Below are 24,061 nucleotides of genomic sequence, written 5' to 3'. Positions count from 1 at the left end.
TGTGACTTTGAATACTCTGGTAATAATGACTTCTGTTTCCGACCAACACACGCAATTAATGAGCGGTCTGGGGTTTAGCGGCGTTGCATTGAATCATTCGCTGGCTTTCAGCTTTGATGTAAGAATGTTGCAGAGTGCAATTACAGATTCGGGGGCTGCTTACATAATAATGACATTGTATCAAGCTGTATTATATACACATTGTATGTTATAAAAGAATAGAATAGATTCATAATGTCACAGCAGATTGTTCATATAATTATACTAAAATACACATGGCAGCAGTCTTCGAGTGCATGCAGCAGCACCGTCGGTATGTAGAAAATGGAAACTATTACTAACAAAAAGCTAACTCCACTTTTTCCAAAAAACATAATAATTAATATAATATTAGGCATTGATTTTTTTTTTTTCATTTAAAACGATAGTGAACCCAAAACCAAAAATTTTATATATTGCAGCTTACCAATCGTTAGATGTGGGGGCTGTATTCGTTTTCTTATTTTAGGCTTTTTTCCCTCTGTTTTCACCTGGTAACCTGGCCAGTAGCACACCTCCTGTATTAAAGCGCCCCCACTCTGGATTAAGGCTAGGTTCACACCTATGCAGGTTGCATTTGAGATGTTTCTGAATTGCGTTTTTGCACTTGCATTTTTCCTGCCTTTTCTTTTTTTTTCTTGTTGCTAGGCAGATTTAAAACGCAGAAAAAATGCAGCAAAAATGCAATACATGTTTTTCTTCAGCATTTCCATTGAAGTCTGTAGAAACAAAAATGCAACTTTTTGCGTTCAAAAAAGTCCCTGACCCTTTCTAACCGGGTGAAAATGCGGAGAAGTGAAGCCATACTTTATAATCAGTTACAGCAGTTTTTATTCCCTTTTTTTTTGGTTTGTCTCATCCATGTACCTGCAAGAGAGCTTTTCGGTTGAAAAACAACAGACATACTGGCTTGATCACCAGATGAAAATAGAAGAAGGAAAGCCTCACCCTTGGTTCACATCTGTGCGGGTGGTGCTGCTGCGGATCCGCACGAAAATCTGTGCAGCCGCACCACCCGCACAGAGAAATGCGGATCCTTGGGTGGAGACCATTAGTTCTAATGGCACGCCGCCAGCACTGGAAAATGCAACCGTACTGGGAACCGAGGTTCCCGTGAGGGCTGCGTTTTCCTAAGAAGTGCAGGGACTTCTCTGTGTGTCACGGGCACGGGAGTCCATTCAAATGAATGGGCTCTCGTGCCCGTGCAAAACATGGCCCACACGGATGTACAGATGTGAAAAAGTAAACTAATGCAGCCATCACATCTAAGTATTGCTAAACTATAATACAATAAATGTTTGCATTTGGGTTTTATAGCACTTTAAACCTGCAAAGCATTGCAATTGTGATCAGTGGATGGCGGGTGCAATGTTCAGGCTCCTGTAGACTGTTCCTCCAGCTGCAGGTCTGTACTGCAGCACAGACCTTCAGTTACACAGCTGGAGGAAGTACCAATGGACTACAAGTGCAGGGATGTTCCCCATGACACAATGGCAGATGGGAAGATGGGCCATGCTCAGGGGCGGACTGACCATTTGGAAACTCGGGCACTGCCCGAGGGCTCGGGGTCAGTAGGGGGCCCCATGAGATGCCCCTGGTACCTTTTTCATAGTCTTTTTTGAGTTTGGGCAAGGACACAGGGGCCCCATGATCCCCTATTGCCCGGGGCCCCATGAGTTGTCAGTCCACCCCTGGTCATGCTACATTCAAATAATGATGGGAGCCAGCAGGGAAAAGACCCCCAGATTCTGTGGGTAGGGAAGGGCAGTGATTTGGGGATGCGGGACTGCAGACTGTGACCATTTTTCATGTTACACCCTAAATTTGGTCATAAAGATGAGCTTTTTAATACAACATGCACATCTATGTAGACAAGGGTTAGGCTCTCAAGTTTTCCATGAAGACTAAGGGCCCCTTTACAGCCACATGTTCGTCTGGTCATATGTGTTGAGGTAGAATGGGCTATCAAGACGCAGCAACAGACAAAAAAAACTGTAATGTATCTAAAGAAGAATTCCAGGTATTGATATTTTTACATACATATATTACATTGGTCCACCTTGGATCAATATAACTATGCATATACTGGGAGATCCCTGTGGAAGCTGGAAATTACTGTAATGGTCACTGGCTTCTGGGTCCTGTGCCGAGCAGCCGGCCTGCTGCATTGTGAACACAGGAGCTTGCTCAATCAGCACGGACACCATTTACAGAACACTTTGTGTTTTCTCAGTGGATGCAAAAAGTTATCTGATTGCACGAGGTGGAGACGCAAGGTGGTGACATTGGACGAGGTGGAGAGGCAAGGTGGTAACATCATGATCTCCACCTCATCCAGTCAGAGAACATTTTGCAAACATTAAAAAAAATGCGAAATGTTCTGTGAATGACGCCTGTGCACAGTGGCCAACTTCCTATGTAAAGGGATGGACGCTGCTCAACCGTTTATAGGAGTCCAATGTTGAGGAATGGCCTCAGCAGGGCCGGATCCAGCCTGTCTGATCTGGGGGTGAAAACACTTTTATTTTAAACTTCTGGCTAACAGCACTGTAATGGTTGGGCTGGGCTTCAGTGCCTCATTATAGGGACCGCCCTGCTGAGGCCATTGGTCTTGGGAGGGCAAAACCAAAATCTAGGGGGGCACAGCCCACCCCAGAACCCCCCTAGATCCGACCCTGGGCCTCAGCCGGAATTCTGGCTATGCCCTCTGACACCTTTCACCTCGCCCACCGGGCTTGGCCACAGAGATCTCGGGCGGGGCAAAACACATCAGTGGACATGGCAAGAACGGCGACTGAGGCCATTACTTAACATTGGACTCTTGGGGTTGGTTGAGCAGCGTCCATCCCTTCACTTGTATTGGCTGACACTGCCCATATGGAAGAAAAATATATTTTAAATATGTTTTAAAAATATTCTTCCCACATATATTGACATATATTTGAAATACTACAACTTTGGCCGTAGTCAATATATTTTAATATATATATATATATATATATATATATATTGTATGTTGAAATGCATTTTTGTATATATTATATGAAAATATTTTTTAAATATATATTTTTTTAAATATTCTTCAGATTCTTTTTAAGATATAGAAAAGTTATTTTAACATATATTTTTACATATATTTGTAAATGCATTCCAAAAATGTATTTTTAAAGACATACAGTATATTTGAAAATGTATTTTTAAAAATATATTTTGTATGTCGTTGTTTATTCAAAATAGTGGCTGGGCATGACTCAGTTATCCTCACAGAATCTTTCTGCTAGCTCCTCCTAGAGTGGGTGTGGTGCCCGCTACTTCGGAAAAGCAGCCAGGAAAAAGGGGTTAAAAACCGGGATCGATGGGAGCCTTCCTAGCAGCAGGGGACGCTCTGATACTGGGACTCTTGCCAAGGCTATATGGGCTCTTCGATTGGTCATGTTTACAGTTTCCCCATGACCCCCTGTTCAGTATGGGTCTAATGGGGTCTTTTTCTTCCCGTCTTCCCATTGCTTTGGTAATGTATTAATTCTATACTGTGACGCTGTCAAATGATGTGTTTATTTCATGCTGTAATGCTCACATTATTATTGGTGTGTGTTATTATGCAGATTGTGATGACTATAAGATATATCCTCCTGTGTGTCATGTGATAATAAAAGTGGAGGTTTTCACAGTGCAAGAATATTGCAGTTGGATTCTGTTCATGGAGTGCCGGGTGAATGCGATGATGAGCCAGGGCAAGTGTGCTCATTTGGTAGAGGGTCTTTCACATGCTTAGAATAATTAATGGTGTAAATGCTGGTTATAAGTACCTGTGTGACTACCTGTCTATTGTGTGTGTATATGACTTGCTTTTAGTTATTGTATGCAGCATTGCATTACAACACCCTTAGAAAAAAATATACATCAAAAATCCAAATAAAATGTGTTTCCAATGTCCATATATTAAAATGTCCACATCTTGTGCAGCAATAAAGTGCTTGAATACAGTGTCCATGCAATTGTTTTCATACAAAGAATTTTGTGCTCTTTCATTCAACAAAACCAGTGTGCTCTTGATAATGTAGTCCAGTGCTCCTCCACCACCAACATAGAGAACTCACCAGATATGTCTGACCACCCACTACAGGCAAGTCAGAATACGCTTATGGTGCTGTTGACAAACACCATCCACTCTCCACCTGTAGAGAGGTTGTCCCGGGTGGAAAGTGGATGGTGCTTGTCAACAGTACCATAAAAAAAGCATCCATACCTGGAGTTCAGCTTTACATTACTTTGTGTACAAGGTGGTATCAAAAGGTTGCAAGACTAGTTTTGTAACACGCCAACCACAAGGCTGCATGCACAGTCACAGGGAGCACCAACCTTCACAAGTCAGTGGGCCAAAAGACATTGTCCTGTGTACATCAGGAGCTGTGCAACTGGTGCTATTCTGACCACGTGCGCAGGGGCGGACTGACAACTCATGGGGCCTTGCCCACACTCAAAAGCCTATAAAAGGTACAAGAGGCACTTCATGTGGCCCCCTACTGACCCTGGGCCCTCGGGCAGTGCCCGAGTGCTTGAATGGTCAGTCCGCCCCTGCACGTGTGTTATCACAGCTGCTAATTCATCAAGGACAGTAAGTTAGAATAAAGAGCAAACATGAAATTCTGCGTAAAACCTGTACACTCAAATTTCATCACCAGTAATGATCCTCGACATGAAGGATCCTCGTCATCTTTGGCACACTGATGGAGTTCCTGGCAGACTTTGATGTGGTGTTCCTTCTGCTCCTGGGTTAGTAGTCTGGAGACAAACTTGGCAGCAACATGGCTCATGTTCAAATCACACGTGAGGATCGCCTGGACTGTTCCATATGGCACACCGACACTGGCAGCAATGTTGTGGATTGTTCCCCAACAATCATTATGCACAAGTTGCCAAATGGTTTCGACATTTTTCGGTGGTTGAGCCCATTGGGGGTCTTCCTGATCTCTCATCTTCCAGTGATCTTCTTCCACTTCTGAAGTGTGTGTGCCCCTCAAAACATCTCGAAGGACTCATTGCAGAATTGCCGTAAACTTGCCGAATCATGTCAAACGTCACTGTGGCAGATTTGCCAGGTTTCATGCAGAATTTCACATTTGCTCTTTGTTCTAACTTGCGGTCCATGATGAAACAGCAGACGCGGTAACGCACGTGGTCAGAATAGCACCAGTTGCACAGCTCCCGATGTACACAGGAAGACATCTTTTGGCATGCTGACTTATGAAGGTCAGTGCTCCCTGTGACTGTGCATGCAGCCTTGTGCTGCCATCTGTTGGTGTGTTACAAACCTAATCTTGAAACTTTTAAATACCACCTTGTATTGTTGAGCATTATTCTCCCTCTACCTCTCCATTTTTTTTCTCTCTCTCTTTCCATCTGCCTTTCTCTCCACCCTCAGATCGAACCCCTCTAATGCTGGCCATATACGCATTGATAAATTAACAATCAATCCCAAATTTGATCGTTTCAAGCGGTCTTTTGCTCAAAGCAAATGTTCAATACAACAAAGAAAAAGATCAATTTGGTTGTATTGGTTGAATTTTCTATCAGCTCCACTTCTTTCTTGTGGAAGAAAATGATGACATACTGTTTTCTTTTCACACCCCGTCTTAGTACAATCGGTTTATGAGATTGTTTTATGTGTTGTTTTTATCTTTGTTTTTTGTTTTTTACTGGTATTTTAAACAATCATATTGTCATTTGCATGGCTGGCATAAGAGTGTGTAGCCTGCATTCTGTGTGCACTCGCTGTGTTGCTCGTCTGGAGTGGATTTGCTGCACCTAAAGTGATATTAAACTCTCAGTTGTGATTTATTCGCTTGCTGAGTATAAAGCTTTTCTATCTCAATAAACACATATTCAAGAAGGACGGGAAATACCTGTAGATCTTTCCACAATGCAGTGTCCTTGTCATGTGAGCTCCCCTATATGCATAAAACAATGTTATCTTCCACTTGCCCTCCTGAGAATTCCCCCCCCCCCTTTCCTGACCAGGCAATTTTTTGCGTTACGGCGTTGCGTTACTTTCCCTGATACCAATGATGGGGCACTATTCCTCCCACTGATACCAATGATGGGGCACTATTCCCCCCACTGATACCAATGATGGGGCACTATTCCTCCCACTGACACCAATGATGGGGCACTATTCCTCCCACTGATACCAATGATGGGGCACTATTCCTCCCACTGACACCAATGATGGGGCACTATTCCTCCCACTGATACCAATGATGGGGCACTATTCCTCCCACTGATACCAATGATGGGACACTATTCCTCCCACTGATACCAATGATGGGACACTATTCCTCCCACTGATACCAATGATGGGACACTATTCCTCCCACTGATACCAATGATAGGCACTATTCCTCCCACTGATACCAATGATGGGACACTATTCCTCCCACTGATACCAATGATGGGACACTATTCCCCCCACGGATACCAATGATGGGGCACTATTCCTCCCACTGATACCAATGATGGGGCACTATTCCTCCCACTGATACCAATGATGGGGCACTATTCCTCCCACTGATACCAATGATGGGGCACTATTCCTCCCACTGATACCAATGATGGGGCACTATTCCTCCCACTGATACCAATGATGGGGCACTATTCCTTCCACTGATACCAATGATGGGACACTATTCCTTCCACTGATACCAATGATGGGGCACTATTCCTCCCACTGATACCAATGATGGGGCACTATTCCTCCCACTGATACCAATGATGGGACACTATTCCTCCCACTGATACCAATGATGGGACACTATTCCTCCCACTGATACCAATGATGGGGCACTATTCCTCCCACTGATACCAATGATGGGGTACTATTCCTCCCACTGATACCAATGATGGGGCACTATTCCTTTCACTTACACCAATGATGGGGCACTATTCCTCCCACTGATACCAATGATGGGGTACTTTTCCTCCCACTGATACCAATGATGGGGCACTATTCCTTCCACTGATACCAATGATGGGGTACTATTCCTCCCACTGATACCAATGATGGAGCACTATTCCTCCCACTGATACCAATGATGGGGTACTATTCCTCCCACTGATACCAATGATGGGGCACCATTCCTCCCACTGATACCAATGATGGGGTACTATTCCTCCCACTGATACCAATGATGGGGTACTATTCCTCCCACTGATACCAATGATGGGGCACTATTCCTCCTACTGACACCAATGATGGGGCACTATTCCTCCCACTGATACCAATGATGGGGCACCATTCCTCCCACTGATACCAATGATGGGGTACTATTCCTCCCACTGATACCAATGATGGGGTACTATTCCTCCCACTGATACCAATGATGGGGTACTATTCCTCCCACTGATACCAATGATGGGGCACCATTCCTCCCACTGATACCAATGATGGGGTACTATTCCTCCCACTGATACCAATGATGGGACACTATTCCTCCCACTGATACCAATGATGGGGCACTATTTCTCCTACTGACACCAATGATGGGGCACTTTTCCTCCCACTGACACCAATGATAGGGCACTATTCCTCCCAATGATACCAACAATGGGAAAGTATTCCTCCCATTGATGCCAGTGGTGGGGCGCTATATCTCCGGTTAATACCAATGATGAGGCATTGTTTGCTCCCGCTGACGCTAGGACATTTTCTTCTTCCACTGGCCACAGTCCGGCCCTTCTAAAGTCTGAAGGACATTTATAAAGTTTGGAAGCCCCTGGCTTAGATATGCTTTAATATTGCCCTAACAACACAATTAAAGAAAATAATGATGTCATTAATTTGGGCATTCAGATGATTGCTATATCAGCCAATCCAGATGACTAGATATTGACTGAATGTATTTGCATTATTCGCTCATTCAGCGACCTGACATTTCTGTGTAGAAGAAAAAACTAAAATGAAACTTATCCTATAGTTAAAGCATTGAATGCCCAAAACCCAAAAAGTTATATATTGTGACATATCAGTATTTAGATGTGGTAGCTGCATTTCTTTTCTTTTTTTGTTTGTTTGTTTGTTTTGGGGTGTGGATGATGCTTTATATAGGAGTGTAGTAAATGACAACAGCCACTAGATGTCACTCATGGTAACTTTAACCTTTCTACAATACAGGCGTACTTCGGTTTATGAATTTAATGTGTTCTGCGGGTCGTTTCGTATTGCGAAAAATTTGTAAACTGAAAGGCGGTTTCCCATAGGAATGCATTGAAAACCAATTAATCCGTTCTGGAGGTCAGAAAAAAGTAAAAACAAAATATTTTATGCGTTCAAGACTCTTTATAAAGTGAGCTTTAAAGGCATAAATACTGTACAAGGACATGATTAACAATTAATTCGTAAATGCACTGAAAACCAATTAGTCCGTTCCGGAGGTCAGAAAAAAGTCAAAATGAGTTTTTTATCTATTCAAAACTCTTTATAAAGTGCACTTTAAAGGCATAGAGGGACATGATTAAAAAAAAGAAATTGTAAATGCACTGAAAACCAATTAATCCGTTCCAGAGGTCAGGAAAAAGTCAAAACAAGTCTTATCTGTTCAAAACTCTTTATAAAGTGCATTTTAACCTCCCTGGCGGTATTCCCGAGTGTAGCTCGGGGTAAAGTTTATGTACCAAAAGCGGTAACCCCGAGCTACACTCGGGCTTACCATGCAGCGTTGCATAGGGATTCCCTGCAGCACTTACCTTGTCCTTCGCTCCCGCGATGCGTCCCCTGCAGCGTCCCCGGCCATCTCTTCCGGCCGATGCCGGAATCTGGCTTCCGTGTTCCGGTCCCTGTGACGTCGGGACGTACGGGCGCCGGAACCAGCGGCAAATTTGAATATTTAAAAAAAATTAATTTTTTTTTTAAACAATTATTTCATAGCAAAACATTCCTGTATCAAACCATTTCACATACATTTTGTCCCGAGTGCTTTGTCCGGCGCCCTGCCTGCATTTTTACTGTTCTTTCTGCCTGGAAACTGAGAAACGTCCATGGCGTCCAAAAAGCGTCCCTTTAGGTCAAAAGCGGTTTTAGACCGGCTAGAGAACAGCGATAGGAAATCAGAACCACTTGCAGAATTGAGTGATAATGATTCGTGGGGGAAATTCCTCATCAGACACTGAAAACGATTCTGCGACTGAGCTCAGTGATGTGCGAACTTGGCGCTATATTTCACATTTCACTGTTTTTGGTTTGATTATATTATTGAATTAAATTTATTATTATTATATTATTATTTTTTATGAGTATTTATTAAGTAAGTAATTACTAAGAATTGCAGGCCTACAATACATAACACCAAATTTCCATGCAAAAAAATGGTACCGCTTTTGGTACAAAATTCCTGACATAATCATACCGCCAGGGAGGTTAAAGGCATAAATACTGAACAGGGACATGATTAAAAAAAAATCGTAAATGCAATTAATCCAATTAATCCGTTCGTATTGCGAAAAAAATTCGTAAACTGAGGCATTATGTTCAATGGATTTTCATTCGTAAACCGAGGTGCGCCTGTATCTGGCTCTTTATGCTCCCTTTCCTTAAAGCATGTTTCCTCTTTTGCAGTCACATTTGAGATGAACACCAACAGACACTGGCCTGTTATAAGAAAAGCAAAAAGTAAAAAGTGAAAAAGAAAAAAAAAAAAAGTTGCATTTCATGTGAAATAGTTTGGAAACAAAAATCACCTGTTTGCCAGGGTAGCCCTAAGGCCCCTTTTCACACAAGCAGACAGATGGGATCCGCCTGTCAGTTTTTCAGGCAGACCCGATTGGTCCATCCATAGACTTCAACGGACCGGAGGGTGTCAGTGGACGATAGTCCGCTGACACCCACCGGCATCTGATCCCATCCTGTACGCTGAAAACAGATGGATGGGGGTCTCTTTACTGAAAGCCTCTGGTTTAGATATGCTTTAATATTGCCCTAACAATACAATTAAAGTAAATAATGTGATTAATTTGGGCATTGAGATGATTGCTATATTATCAGCCAATCCAGATGACTAGATAGTGACTGAATGTATTTGCTTCATTCGCTCATTCAGCGACCTGACATTTCTGTGTAGAAGAAACAACTAAAAGGCGAGTAAACTTATCCTATAGTTAAAGCATTCAACTCCCAAAAACAAAAATGTCATATATTGTGACATATCAGTATTTAGATGTGGAGGCGCAGCACAGCCATCCAGAGCAGTGTGATTACAGTGAAGCACATGTCCCCCGCCCCCTAGTAAAACACTCCCTGCCAGGGGCAAACTGACAACTCATGGGGCCCCCGGGCAATAGCGGATCATGGGGCCCCTGTGTCCTTGCCCAACCTCAAAAAAGCCTATGAAAAAGGTACCAGGGGCATCTCATGGGGCCCCCTACTGACCCCAGGCCCTCAATAGGGGATCATGGGGCCCCTGTGTCCTTGCCCAAACTCAAAAAAGCCTATGAAAAAGGTACCGGGGGCATCTCATGGGGCCCCCTACTGACCCCAGGCCCTCAATAGGGGATCATGGGGCCTCTGTGTCCTTGCACAAACTCAAAAAAGCCTATGAAAAAGGTACCAGGGGCATCTCATGGGGCCCCCTACTGACCCCGGGCCCTCAGGCAGTGCCCAAGTTTCCAAATGGACAGTCCGCCCCTGCTCCCTGCACACAGTTAACCCTTTGATCGCCCCTTCCTGCCTAGTGCCACTAGTACAGTGTCAGTGCTTTGTTTTTGTTTTTAGCACTGATCACTGTATTGGTGTCACTGGGGATGTCTGTGACACCAAGTCACTTCCCCCCATTGTCAGAATGTCCGCCGCAGTCCCGCTATAAGTCGCCGATCGCCGCCATTACTGGTAAAAAATAAAAAAAGAATCTCTGTATACCGCCATTTGTAAACGCTATAACTTTCACGTAATTTGTTTTTAGCAAAGACACGGAGCAGAATACATTTAGGCCTAAATTTATGATGAAATTTTATTTTTAAAAAACACTATAACTTTCACGTAAACCAGTTAATTTACACATATTGGGATTTTATTTAGCAAATTCATGCAGCAGAATACATTTTGACCTAAATTTATAATAAAATTAGATTTTTTAACATTTTTTTACTGGATGTGTTTAATAGCAAAAAGTTAAAAATATAGTTTTTTTTTTCTCAAAATTGTCGGTTCTTTTTTTTATAGCGTTTTAGTAGTGACGTCTTTACTACAACTGGAGAGTGCGAAATCTGGTTCAGCTCTGCCAATCAGCTTCCAGGTTTTATTGCCAAAGCTTAACTGATCAAGCTGAAGTTTAAAGCTGATTGGCTCCCGTGCGCAGGTGCCCCAGATTCTGAGTGCTCCAGCTTTAGTAAATCCCCCCCCAGTGCATGTTATGAAGACGGGGTCAGCTTAGGGAATATTATAAAATTCAAAATACAAACCACAGCTTACAAAGCCATCCACAACACTGCCCCTAGCTACATCACCAACCTCATCCACAGATACCACCCAAATCGCCCGCTCCGCTTCTCCCATGATATCCTCCTCTCTAGCTCCCTCATCACTTCCTCCCACGCTCGCCTCCAGGACTTCTCTAGAGCCACTCCCATCCTCTGGAAATCCCTACCACAGCATGTCCGGTCAGCCCCCACCCTGTCTGCCTTTAGGCGACCTTTGAAAACTCACTTCTTCAGGGAAGCCTACCCCACCTCCACCTAAGAACTGTACTTGAATCATCTCTGCCAGATCATCCCCTGCAGCTATCACCTTTTGTATCACCTCCCCCTTCCTTTAGATTGTAAGCTCCATGACCCGGGCCCTCCTATTCCTTCTGCACTGAAATTATTATTATACAGTATTTATATAGCGCCAATAGTTCAGCGCTGTACATTACAATGGGAGATAGTACAATAACAATACAGTGCGATACACGAGGGGTACGAGGGCCCTGCTCCTTGGAGCTTACAATCTAGGAGGGAGGATTATAGGGGTCGGGGAGGAAAAGCTGTGGGGGATGCAGTGGTAGGAAGAGTGGAGGAGATCGGCAATTAGCAGGGGGCGGGGTAGGCTTCCCTGAAGAGGTGGGTTTTCAGGGTGCGCCTAAAGGAGAGGAGAGTAGGTGATAGTCTGATGGATTGGGGTAGGGAGTTCCAGAGGATGGGTGACACCCTGGAGAAGTCCTGGAGACGGGCATGGGAGGAGGAGACCAGGGAACAAGAGAGAAGGAGGTCTTGTGAGGAGCGGAGAGTGCGTTTTGGGTGGTACTTGGATATTAGGTCAGTGATGTAGTTCGGGGCAGTATGGTGGACGGCTTTGTTTGTCAGTGTTAGCAGTTTGGATTTTCATCCGTTGGCCAATCGGAAGCCAGTGGAGGGATTGGCAGAGGGGGGTGGCGGAAACGGAGTGGTTGGAAAGGTGAATGAGTCTGGCGGCCGTATTCAGGATGGATTGATGCGGGGATAGCCTGTGGCGAGGCAGGCCAGTGAGGAGGGAGTTGCAGTAGTCCAGGTGTGATATGATGAGGGAGTGGATGAGCTGCTTAGTGGTTTCTGGGGTTAGGAACGTGCAGATTTTGGCGATGTTGCGGAGGTGGAGTCTGCACGAGTTTGTTAATGATTGGACTTGGGGCTGGAAGGATAGATTGGAGTCAAGAATGACCCCAAGTACTCTGACCTGTGGGGCGGGCCTGATGGTGGCATTGTTGGACGTGATGGAGAAGTCAGTGGGGGGGCGCGGGCTGGGGGGAAAACCAGGAGCTCAGTTTTGGAGAGGTTCAGTTTAAGGAAGTGGAGTGACATCCAATCTGATATGTCGTTCAGTAGGTGTGTGATTCGGGCTGAGACTGAGGGAGTGAGGCAAGGGGTCGAGAGATAGATTTACGTGTCGTCGGCATAGAGGTGGTAGTTGAAGCCGTGAGAGTGTATCAGTTGGCCAAGGGAGGAGGTGTAGATGGAGATGAGAAGGGGCCCGAGGACAGAGCCTTGAGAAACCCCAACAGAGAGGGGGAGTGAGGGGGAGGTGGTAGCGTTATAGGTAACGCTGAAAGAGCGTTGTGATAGGTAGGGCGAGAGCCAGGAGAGAGCAGAATCTCTGAGGCCGAGGGAGTGTAGTTTTTTGAAGAGGAGGGGGTGGTCGACTGTGTCAAAAGCCGCAGAGAGGTCAAGGAGTAGGAGCACTGAATAGTGGCCATTAGCTTTGGCGGTTAGCAGGTCGTTGGAGAGTTTAAGTAAGGCAGTTTCGGTGGAGTGTAGGGGACAGAAGCCAGACTGTAGGGGATCGAGGAGGTTGTTGTCATTGAGGTGGGAGCTTAGGCGATTATAGACTAAGCACTCAAGGAGTTTGGATGTAAACAACAGCAGGGAGATGGGTCTGAGGTTGTTCGGGTCAGTGTATGTATTGTAATTGTACTGTCTCCCTTATATTGTAAAGCGCTGCGCAAACTGTTGGCACTATACTATAATTATTATTATACAGGATTTATATATTATTATGATTATTATTATTATTATAATACAGGATTTATATATTATTATTATTATACAGGATTTATATATTATTATTATTATTATTATACAGGATGTATATATTATTATTATAATACAGGATTTATATATTATTATTATAATACAGGATTTATATTATTATTATTATTATTATAATACAGGATTTATATATTATTATTATTATACAGGATGTATATATTATTATTATAATACAGGATTTATATATTATTATTATTATTATTATACAGGATGTATATATTATTATTATAATACAGGATTTATATATTATTATTATAATACAGGATTTATATATTATTATTATTATTATTATTATACAGGATGTATATATTATTATTATAATACAGGATTTATATATTATTATTATAATACAGGATTTATATATTATTATTATTATTATTATACAGGATGTATATATTATTATTATAATACAGGATGTATATATTATTATTATATTATACAGGATTTATATATTATTATTATATTATACAGGATTTATATATTATTATTATATTATACAGGATTTATATAGCGCAAACAGTTTGCTCAGCGCGTTACAATATAACGGGAGACAATACAGCAACAATATTATTCAATACAAGAGGGGTAGGAGGGCCTGATCCTGGGAGCTTACAATCTAAGAACCACAAACAGGCACAAACAGCACCCTGCATGCATGAAATGTTCCAGTTGTCACTCGGATCTCCTGCCCTGCACAACCCCGGCTGCTCATCATCAGCGGTCCCGAGCTCATGCAATTTAATAATAAATCTAATGCAAGTCAAAGCCAATATGTCAGCTTTTATGATCTGCAACTAGGACAGCCAGTAATTTCCATGTCCTGAGATGAGCAACAGTTTTCTCCCTTCTCATCTACGCACAAAACACTCCGCAAAAGTGTCAGAAAATTGCCTCCTGTTGAATATTTTATGACTTGTTTTTTTGCAGCAGCAGGAATGTGGAAACCCTGAGACTGGAAGACAACAACTAGCAGGGCTGTCAGGAGCGGCACTTAAAGCGCTGTACAGGCGGTGCCATGCCTATGATATCTGTCCCTGAACTATGGGACTTCCAGTTCTCACCATGCAGAGGTGCGATTTAACACATTGGTGAGTCACACTTCCAGCCAAGATGAAAGGAAGCCTGTGCTGGCAGAATGGTGTAAGCTGCTATTGCTGACATGCTTTGGAAGATGTGCTTTGCATGGCTTTTTTTTCCTGGCTTCAGTGCTTTTTTTGACCTTGAAAAAGCATGCAGCATACTTACAAAGCATACAGGTCTGCCTGGTGGCTCAGTGGTCAGCACTTCTGCCTTGCAGCACTGGGGTCCTCAGTTTGTATATTCTCCCTGAGCCCTCTGTAGAAGTAGAGCAGGCTGCACTTTTCCTGCACAGAACTGTACCGGAACACGGTAAAATGCATCAAAAACGCACCAGAACGCACCAAAACGCACCAAAAGCTCACTGAAATGCACATGCCCTATGTCAATTGAAGAAAAAGAGAGGGGAAAAAATGTACTAAAAAGCATCAAAAATGCACTGGAATGTGTCAAAAATGCACCGTAACATGTCAAAAACATGCATCTGGAATGCATCTGGACCAGGGGCGGACTGACAACTCATGGGGCCCCCCGGGCAATAGGGGATCATGGGGCCCCTGTGTCCTTGCCCAAACTCAAAAAAGCCTATGAAAAAGGTACCAGGGACATCTCATGGGGCCCCCTACTGACCCTGGGCCCTCGGGCAGTGCCCGAGTTTCTAAATGGTCAGTCCGCCCCTGTTCTGGACTGCATATCTATAGTGTGAACTGTCCCTTAAAGCACAAAAAAGTAAGCCATAGCAGCCAATAGGGCAGCACAGTGACTCAGTGGTTAGCACCTATGCCTTGCAGCACTGGGATCCTCAGTTTACTATCGCTATCTGCTTGGAGTTTGTATATTCTCCCTGCGCCCTCTGTAGAAGTAGAGCAGGCTGCATTTTTCCTGCATAGAACTGCACCGGAACGCGGTAAAATGCATCAAAAACGCACCAAAACGCACCAAAAACTCACTGAAACACACATGTCCCTATTTCAATTGAAGAGAGGGAAACAAAAGTACCAGGAAGCATCAAAAACGCACTAGAATGCATCAAAAACGCACCGTAACGCGTCAAAAACATGCATCTGAACTGCATTTCTATAGTGTGAACTGCCCCTTAAAGTACAAAAAAGTAAGCCATAGCAGCCAATAGGGCAGCACAGTGACTCAGTGGTTAGCACTTATGCCTTGCAGCACTGGGGTCCTCAGTTTAAAAAATGCACCAGAACGCACCAAAACGCACCAAAAACTCACTAAAACGCACATGTCCCTATTTAAATTGAAGAAAAAGAGAGGGAACAAAATGAACCAGAAGCATCAAAAACGCACTGGAATGTGTCAAAAACGCATAATAACGCACAAGAGCGCGTCAAAAATATAGATGCGGAAATGCATCTGGACCAGGGGTGGACTGACCATTTGGAAACTCGGGCACCGCCCGAGGGCCCGGGGTCAGTAGGGGGCCCCATGAGATGCCCCTGGTACCTTTTTCATAGGCTTTTTTTAGTTTGAACAAGGACAGAGGGGCCCCATCATCCCCTATTGCCCGGGGGCCCCATGAGTTGTCAGTCCGCCCCTGATCTGGACTGCATTTCCATAGTGTGAACCGTCCCTTAAAGCACAAAAAAGTAAGCCATAGCAGCCAATAGGGCAGACAGAGCAGCACAGTGGCTCAGTGGTTAGCACTTCTGCCTTGCAATACTGTGCTCTTAAGTTTGAATCCCAGTCACTCTGTCTGCTTGGAGTTTGTATATTCTCCCTGTGCTTCCACTCACATTGGCCCATGTATGTGAGATAGGGACCTTTAGATTGCAAGCTCCTCGAGGACAGGGACTGGAATGTAAATTGCTGATGTGATATAAATATCTGTAATAACTAATCCTTGTTTTGGGTGAGGGACTTACAGTGAATGGATCAGCAGAAACAGAGCTCAGCAGTGGCAGCCCAGTACAGGATACCTTTAGGGCCGGTTCACACTCCATGCATTTCAGTTGCTTTTTTTCTGCATCCAAAACGTGCAGAAAGTAGGTGATATGGTTGTCAATGTCATAGTTCACATCAGTGCTTGCAGTTCCAGTGCGTTTCGGATGCAGGAAAAAAAAAAGTAGAACAAGCTGCATTTTTCCTGCACAGAACTGTACTGGAGCGCGGTAAAAGGCATACAAAATGCACCGGAATTCACAAAAAAATACACTGAAATGCACATGTCCCTATTTATATTGAAGAAAAAGAGAGGGGAAAAAATGATCCAGAAAGCGTCAAATACACACTGGAACATGTCCAAAATGCAGCAAAAATGCACCAGAACACGTCAAAAACGTGCATGCGGAAACGCATCCAGAACGCATCTGGACTGCATTTCTATAGTGTGAACCAGCCCTTAAAGCACAAAAAAAGTAAGCCATAGTAGCCAATAGGGCAGACAGAGCAGCACAGTGGCTCAATGGTTAGCACTTCTGCTCTGCAACACTTAAAGCGGAGTTCCACCTAAAAAATAAAAGTCACTAGCTACAAAACCTGTAGCTGCTGACTTTTAAAATACAGACACTCACCTGTCCCTCGGTCCAGCGGTGTCCTCACCACCGCTGGTGTCACCGGCTGCCCTGGCACCGGCATCTTCAGTGTGGTCACCCGGCTGTGACGGCTTGGGTGCCCACTGCGCATGTGTGAGAAGTGCTGCGCTGTGTGAATGGCCCCGTCGTCTTCTGGGACCTGTCACGTGTCCAAGAAGACTACGGGGAGGGAGGGGAAGGACAACTTCCACTTCTGATCGCCTAGGTGATTACAGTGGAAGTGGGAGCAAGTACCTGTCCAATTCGGGTACCTGCTCCCTAAAGGTGCCAATCCTTAAGGGGGAGCAGGGGACAAAGCCTTAAAGCGGAACTTCCCCTTTTGGGTGGAGCTCCGCCTTAAGTTTGAATCCAAGTCACACTATCTGGATGGAGTTTGTATGTTCTCGCTGTACTTGTGGGGGATGCCACCCCCATTCCATACTGGTGGGTTCATTGGTTCTTGTATAAATTGGCCCAGCATGTGAGATAGGGACATTAGATTGTAAGCTCCTTGAGGACCCGGGGGGGGGAGCTGATGTGAATGTGAATTGTCAGTGATATATAAATAGCTATAATACAGTAAAAGAAAAAAATTCTTGCTTTGGGTAAAGGGCTAAAGCTAACGGCTCAGCATGTTACAGAAGGAGAGCTCAGCAGTGGTGCCCACTACAGGGTACTTTCACAGCACAAACAGTGAGCCATGGCAGCTAATTGGAACTGTATTGTAGTTGTATTGTCTCCCTTTATATTGCAGAGCGCTGCAGAAACTGTTGGCGCTATATAAATCCTGTATAATAATAATAATAATAATATATAAATCCTGTATAATAATATATAAATCCTGTATTATAATAATAATATATATATCCTATATAATAATAATATATAAATCCTGTATAATAATAATAATAATATATAAATCCTGTATAATAATAATATATAAATCTTGATTATTATTATTAATAATAATAATAATAATAATAATAATATATAAATAATGTATAATAATAATTATAGTAATAATAATAATAATAATAATATATAAATCCTGTATTATAATAATAATAGTAATAATAATAATAATAATAATAATAAATAAATCCTGTATTATAATAATATTAATAATATATAAATCCGGCATAATAATAATAATAGTAATAATTGTAATACTAATAATAATACTATATAAATCCTGTTTAATAATAATAATAATAATAATAATAATAATAATAATAATAATATATAAATCCTGTATAATAATAGTAATAATAATAATATATAAATCCTGTATAATAATAATATATAAATCCTGTATAATAATAATAATAATATATAAATCCTGTATAATAAAAAAAAATAATAATAATAATAATAATAATATATAAATCCTGTATAATAATAATAATAATAATAATAATTATTATAATAATAATAATTAAGGAACACATGAGAGTTGCTATTGGCTTCTGTTTTGCAACATCATGGACATTTGCATTGATTTAATGAATGTAAGTAGCCCCCCCCCCCAGATACTATCGAGCTTCCATGTAATGGACATACACATACGGGCCGCTCTTCGATTTATTGCCCATGAGATCTCTATCATTATAAAGCCACAAGTCACGGCACTAATTGCTGGCTCAGGAGTCAATGGTTGGATATCAGACCTTTGTTACCAGATGATGTACAGCAGAGCAGGAGAAGTGGTGGCCCATAGGAACCCGCTGTCACCCTTACATATGGAACAAATGCTCTGCTTCTTATAGACAGAACCGCTCCAATATTCCTCCGCTTCCCTTATCTGTATTGAAATAACTCAGCATAGTGTATCTCCTTACAGACCAGTTCAGGGAAACAAAAAGCAAGCCATAGCAGCTAATAGGAATGCATCCTTCTCTGCTTCACAGCAGCTAATAGGAATGCATCCTTCACTGTTTCATAGCAGCTCATAGGAATACATCCTTCACTGTTTCATAGCAGCTAATAAGAAAATATACATCCTTCACTGCTTCATAGCAGCTAATAGGAATACATCCTTCACTGATTCATAGCAGCTAATAGGAATACATCCTTCACTGTTTCATAGCAGCTAATTGGAATACATCCTTCACTGCTTCATAGCAGCTAATAGGAATACATCCTTCACTGCTTCAATGCAGCTAATAGGAATACATCCTTCGATGCTTCATAGCAGCTCATAGGAATATATCATTCAATGCTTCATTGCAGCTAATAGGAATACATCCTTCAATGCTTCATTGCAGCTAATAGGAATACATCCTTCAATGCTTCATAGCAGCTAATAGGAATACATCCTTCAATGCTTAATTGCAGCTAATAGGAATATATCCTTCAATGCTTCATAGCAGCTAATAGGAATACATCCTTCACTGCTTCATAGCAGCTAATAGGAATACATCCTTCACTGCTTCATTGCCGCTAATAGGAATACATCCTTCACTGCTTCATAGCAGCTAATAGGAATACATCCTTCACTGCTTCATTGCCGCTAATAGGAATACATCCTTCAATGCTTCATTGCAGCTAATAGGAATACATCCTTCAATGCTTCATAGCAGCTAATAGGAATACATCCTTCAATGCTTAATTGCAGCTAATAGGAATATATCCTTCAATGCTTCATAGCAGCTAATAGGAATACATCCTTCACTGCTTCATAGCAGCTAATAGGAATATATCCTTCACTGCTTCATTGCCGCTAATAGGAATACATCATTCACTGCTTCATAGCAGCTAATAGGAATGCATCCTTCAATGCTTCATAGCAGCTAATAGGAATGCATCCTTCTCTGCTTCACAGCAGCTAATAGGAATGCATCCTTCACTGTTTCATAGCAGCTAATTGGAATACATCCTTCACTGCTTCATAGCAGCTAATAGGAATACATCCTTCACTGCTTCTTAGCAGCTCATAGGAATACATCCTTCACTGTTTCATAGCAGCTAATAGGAATACATCCTTCACTGCTTCATAGCAGCTAATAGGAATACATCCTTCACTGTTTCATAGCAGCTAATTGGAATACATCCTTCACTGCTTCATAGCAGCTAATAGGAATACATCCTTCACTGCTTCAATGCAGCTAATAGGAATACATCCTTCAATGCTTCATAGCAGCTCATAGGAATACATCATTCAATGCTTCATTGCAGCTAATAGGAATACATCCTTCAATGCTTCATTGCAGCTAATAGGAATACATCCTTCAATGCTTCATAGCAGCTAATAGGAATACATCCTTCAATGCTTAATTGCCGCTAATAGGAATATATCCTTCAATGCTTCATAGCAGCTAATAGGAATACATCCTTCACTGCTTCATAGCAGCTAATAGGAATACATCCTTCACTGCTTCATTGCCGCTAATAGGAATACATCATTCACTGCTTCATAGCAGCTAATAGGAATACATCCTTCAATGCTTCACAGCAGCTAATAGGAATACATCCTTCAATGCTTCACAGCAGCTAATAGGAATACATCACTGTACTTCAAGTCACTGATACTGAGAGGTGCTGTTTATTTTGCAGCATCACTGACATCGGCACTAATTGTATGACTGTAAGCTGACAACCCAGATACCATTATGGTTTACACAAGTGACACCACTGACTGACCTCTCCCCGCTTCATCCCTATGAGATCCATATCATCACATCACAGCACTGACTGGAGGCTGAGGTGTCACTGGTTACCAGCTGATGTATCCTGGAACAGAAGGGTGGGCTATGGCAGGTGTCACACATGTCTCACATGTGATGGTTTGTATGTAAAGGTGACACCTGTCATCAGTTCTGATATCACTCCCACTTCCTTCTGTGTATACACTGATAGAAATCAGCCCAGTGTATCTCCTGACAGACCGGCGAAGGGAAACTGTCCCAGATGAGAGCAGAAGATAATTCCATAGAGCAGTGACAGTCCACGGTGCTGAATATAGCTGCAACACTGACAGCTCTGACCATGGTGCTGAATGTAGCTGCAACACTGACAGCTCTGACCATGGTGCTGAATGTAGCTGCAACACTGACAGCTCTGACCATGGTGCTGAATGTAGCTGCAACACTGACAGCTCTGACCATGGTGCTGAATGTAGCTGCAACACTGACATCTCTGACCATGGTGCTGAATGTAGCTGCAACACTGACATCTCTGATCATGGTGCTGAATGTAGCTGCAACACTGACATCTCTGACCATGGTGCTGAATACAGCTGCAACACTGACATCTCTGACCATGGTGCTGAATACAGCTGCAACACTGACATCTCTGACCATGGTGCTGAATGTAGCTGCAACACTGACATCTCTGACCATGGTGCTGAATACAGCTGCAGCACTGACATCTCTGACCATGGTGCTGAATGCAACTCTTGCACTGACAGCTCTGTCCATGGTACTGAATGTATTTGTAGCACTGACAGCTCTGTCCATGGTGCTGAATGTATGTGTAGCACTGACAGCCTGTCCATGGTGCTGAATGTTCTGTAGCACTGACAACACTGTTCATGGTACTGAATGTATATGTAGCACTGACAGCTCTGTCCATGGTGCTGAATTTATATGAAGCACTGACAGCTCTGTCCATGGAAGTGAATGTATACGTAGCACTGACAGCTCCGTCCATGGAAGTGAATGCATATGTAGCACTGACAGCTCCGTCCATGGAAGTGAATGTATATGAAGCACTGACAGCTCCGTCCATGGAAATGAATGTTCTGTAGCACTGACCGCTCTGTCCATGGTGCTGAATGTATATGTAACACTGACAGCTCTGTCCATGGTGCTGAATGTACATGTAGAACTGACAGCTCCGTCCATGGAAGTAAATGTATATGCAGCACTGACAGCTCCGTCCATGGAAGTGAATGTATAGGAAGCACTGACAGCTCCGTCCATGGTACTGAATGTATATGTAGCACTGACAGCTCTGTCCATGAAGTGAATGTATATGTAGCACTGACAGCTCCGTCCATGGAAGTGAATGTATATGCAGCACTGACAGCTCCGTCCATGGTACTGAAAGTATATGCAGCACTGACAGCTCCGTCCATGGAAGTGAATGTATATGCAGCACTGACAGCTCCGTCCATGGTACTGAATGCATATGCAGCACTGACAGCTCCGTCCATGAAGTGAATGTATATGTAGCACTGACAGCTCCGTCCATGGAAGTGAATGTATATGTAGCACTGACAGCTCCGTCCATGGTACTGAATGTATATGTAGCACTGACAGCTCCGTCCATGAAGTGAATGTATATGTAGCACTGACAGCTCCGTCCATGGAAGTGAATGTATATGTAACACTGACAGCTCCGTCCATGGAAGTGAATGTGTATGTAGCACTGACAGCTCCGTCCATGGAAGTGAATGTATATGCAGCACTGACAGCTCCGTCCATGGAAGTGAATGTATATGTAACACTGACAGCTCCGTCCATGATACTGAATGTATATGTAGCACTGACAGCTCCGTCCATGGTACTGAATGTATATGTAGCACTGACAGCTCCGTCCATGGAAGTGAATGTATATGTAGCACTGACAGCTCCGTCCATGATACTGAATGTATATGTAACACTGACAGCTCCGTCCATGATACTGAATGTATATGTAGCACTGACAGCTCCGTCCATGGAAGTGAATGTATATGTAGCACTGACAGCTCCGTCCATGGAAGTGAATGTATATGTAGCACTGACAGCTCCGTCCATGGAAGTGAATGTATATGTAGCACTGACAGCTCCGTCCATGGAAGTGAATGTATATGTAGCACTGACAGCTCCGTCCATGAAGTGAATGTATATGCAGCACTGACAGCTCCGTCCATGGTACTGAATGTATATGTAGCACTGACAGCTCCATCCATGGAAGTGAATGTATATGTAGCACTGACAGCTCTGTCCATGGAAGTGAATGTATATGTAGCACTGACAGCTCCGTCCATGGTACTGAATGTGTCCGCTCTGTGCGATCCCCGACCCACCCTCCGCTGTCACTTACCTTCCACAGAGCCCAGCAACAGGCTCATCAGCAGCAGCACCGGCAGCATCTTCCCGACAATTCCCGGCACTCCTCGTCTGTGTTCAGCAGCAACAATGAGGTTTTCAGTCCCACAACCCCCGGCGAGTGTTCCCCCCCCTCCCCGGCTCCCGGTGTGTACAGATCCGCCCTGTCGGTGCTGCTGACGGCTGGAGATCGTCGGCGCTCTGTGTACAGCGGCTGCTGCGCCCGGCTCTATATAGGGGCGAGGTGCGGGCGTGGGAGGCCGGGCTAGTCGCTGGATCCCCTCTCTCCTTCCAGGAACCTGCGTCACCAGATCCCCCCAAAGAGCCCACTTCTCTCCCATCTCCACTGCCATGAATTATTGATCCGGGGATGTCTGACAAACCTATTCATAGGACACAAACAGGCAGTGCCTCCACTCAGTGCCGCCACTCAGTGCCGCCACAAGCACTGACATCCGATGTATAGTTTATACACTTGTTACTAAATACATGCATAAAAAACACAGAGCTCAGCATAAAGGAGTCCGCCCCTTCGGAAAAGTGATTTTATTCCATATCTCAGTGAACACGAGAAGAATCTCCCAAATCTGGACAAAACTTGTTTGGCTCATTACATGAAAGGAAGGTTATTAATCGAACTTAGCAGGGGTGGACTGACCATTTGGAAACTTGGGCACTGCCTGAGGGCCTGGGGTCAGTAGGGGGCCCCATGAGATTCCCCTGGTACCTTTTTCATAGGCTTTTTTGAGTTTGGGCAAAGACACAGGGGCCCCATGATCCCCTATTGCCCGGGGGCCCCATGAGTTATCAGTTCGTCCCTGGGAGAGATACTTGGCC

At 43.4% G+C, this 24,061-nt stretch overlaps 1 protein-coding gene across 1 annotated transcript in view; it reads right to left on the bottom strand.

The window, feature by feature from the left end:
• The window catches only part of CHGB (chromogranin B), a 100,263-nt gene extending 76,657 nt beyond the window's left edge, over positions 1 to 23,606 (bottom strand). The window contains exon 1 of the mRNA XM_089665305.1: positions 23,220 to 23,606. Within this exon, the coding sequence (XP_089521431.1) occupies positions 23,220 to 23,577 (358 nt within the window). The 5' untranslated portion in view covers positions 23,578 to 23,606. The remainder of the gene's footprint in view (positions 1 to 23,219) is intronic.
• Between the last annotated feature and the right edge of the window lie 455 nt (positions 23,607 to 24,061).

The sequence above is a fragment of the Staurois parvus genome, unplaced genomic scaffold (assembly GCF_062004578.1).
Source record: "Staurois parvus isolate SC_StPar_1 unplaced genomic scaffold, SC_StPar_1.0 ptg002180l, whole genome shotgun sequence".
In the NCBI taxonomy this organism is placed as follows: domain Eukaryota; kingdom Metazoa; phylum Chordata; class Amphibia; order Anura; family Ranidae; genus Staurois; species Staurois parvus.
This window is presented reverse-complemented; position numbering and strand designations above follow the sequence as displayed.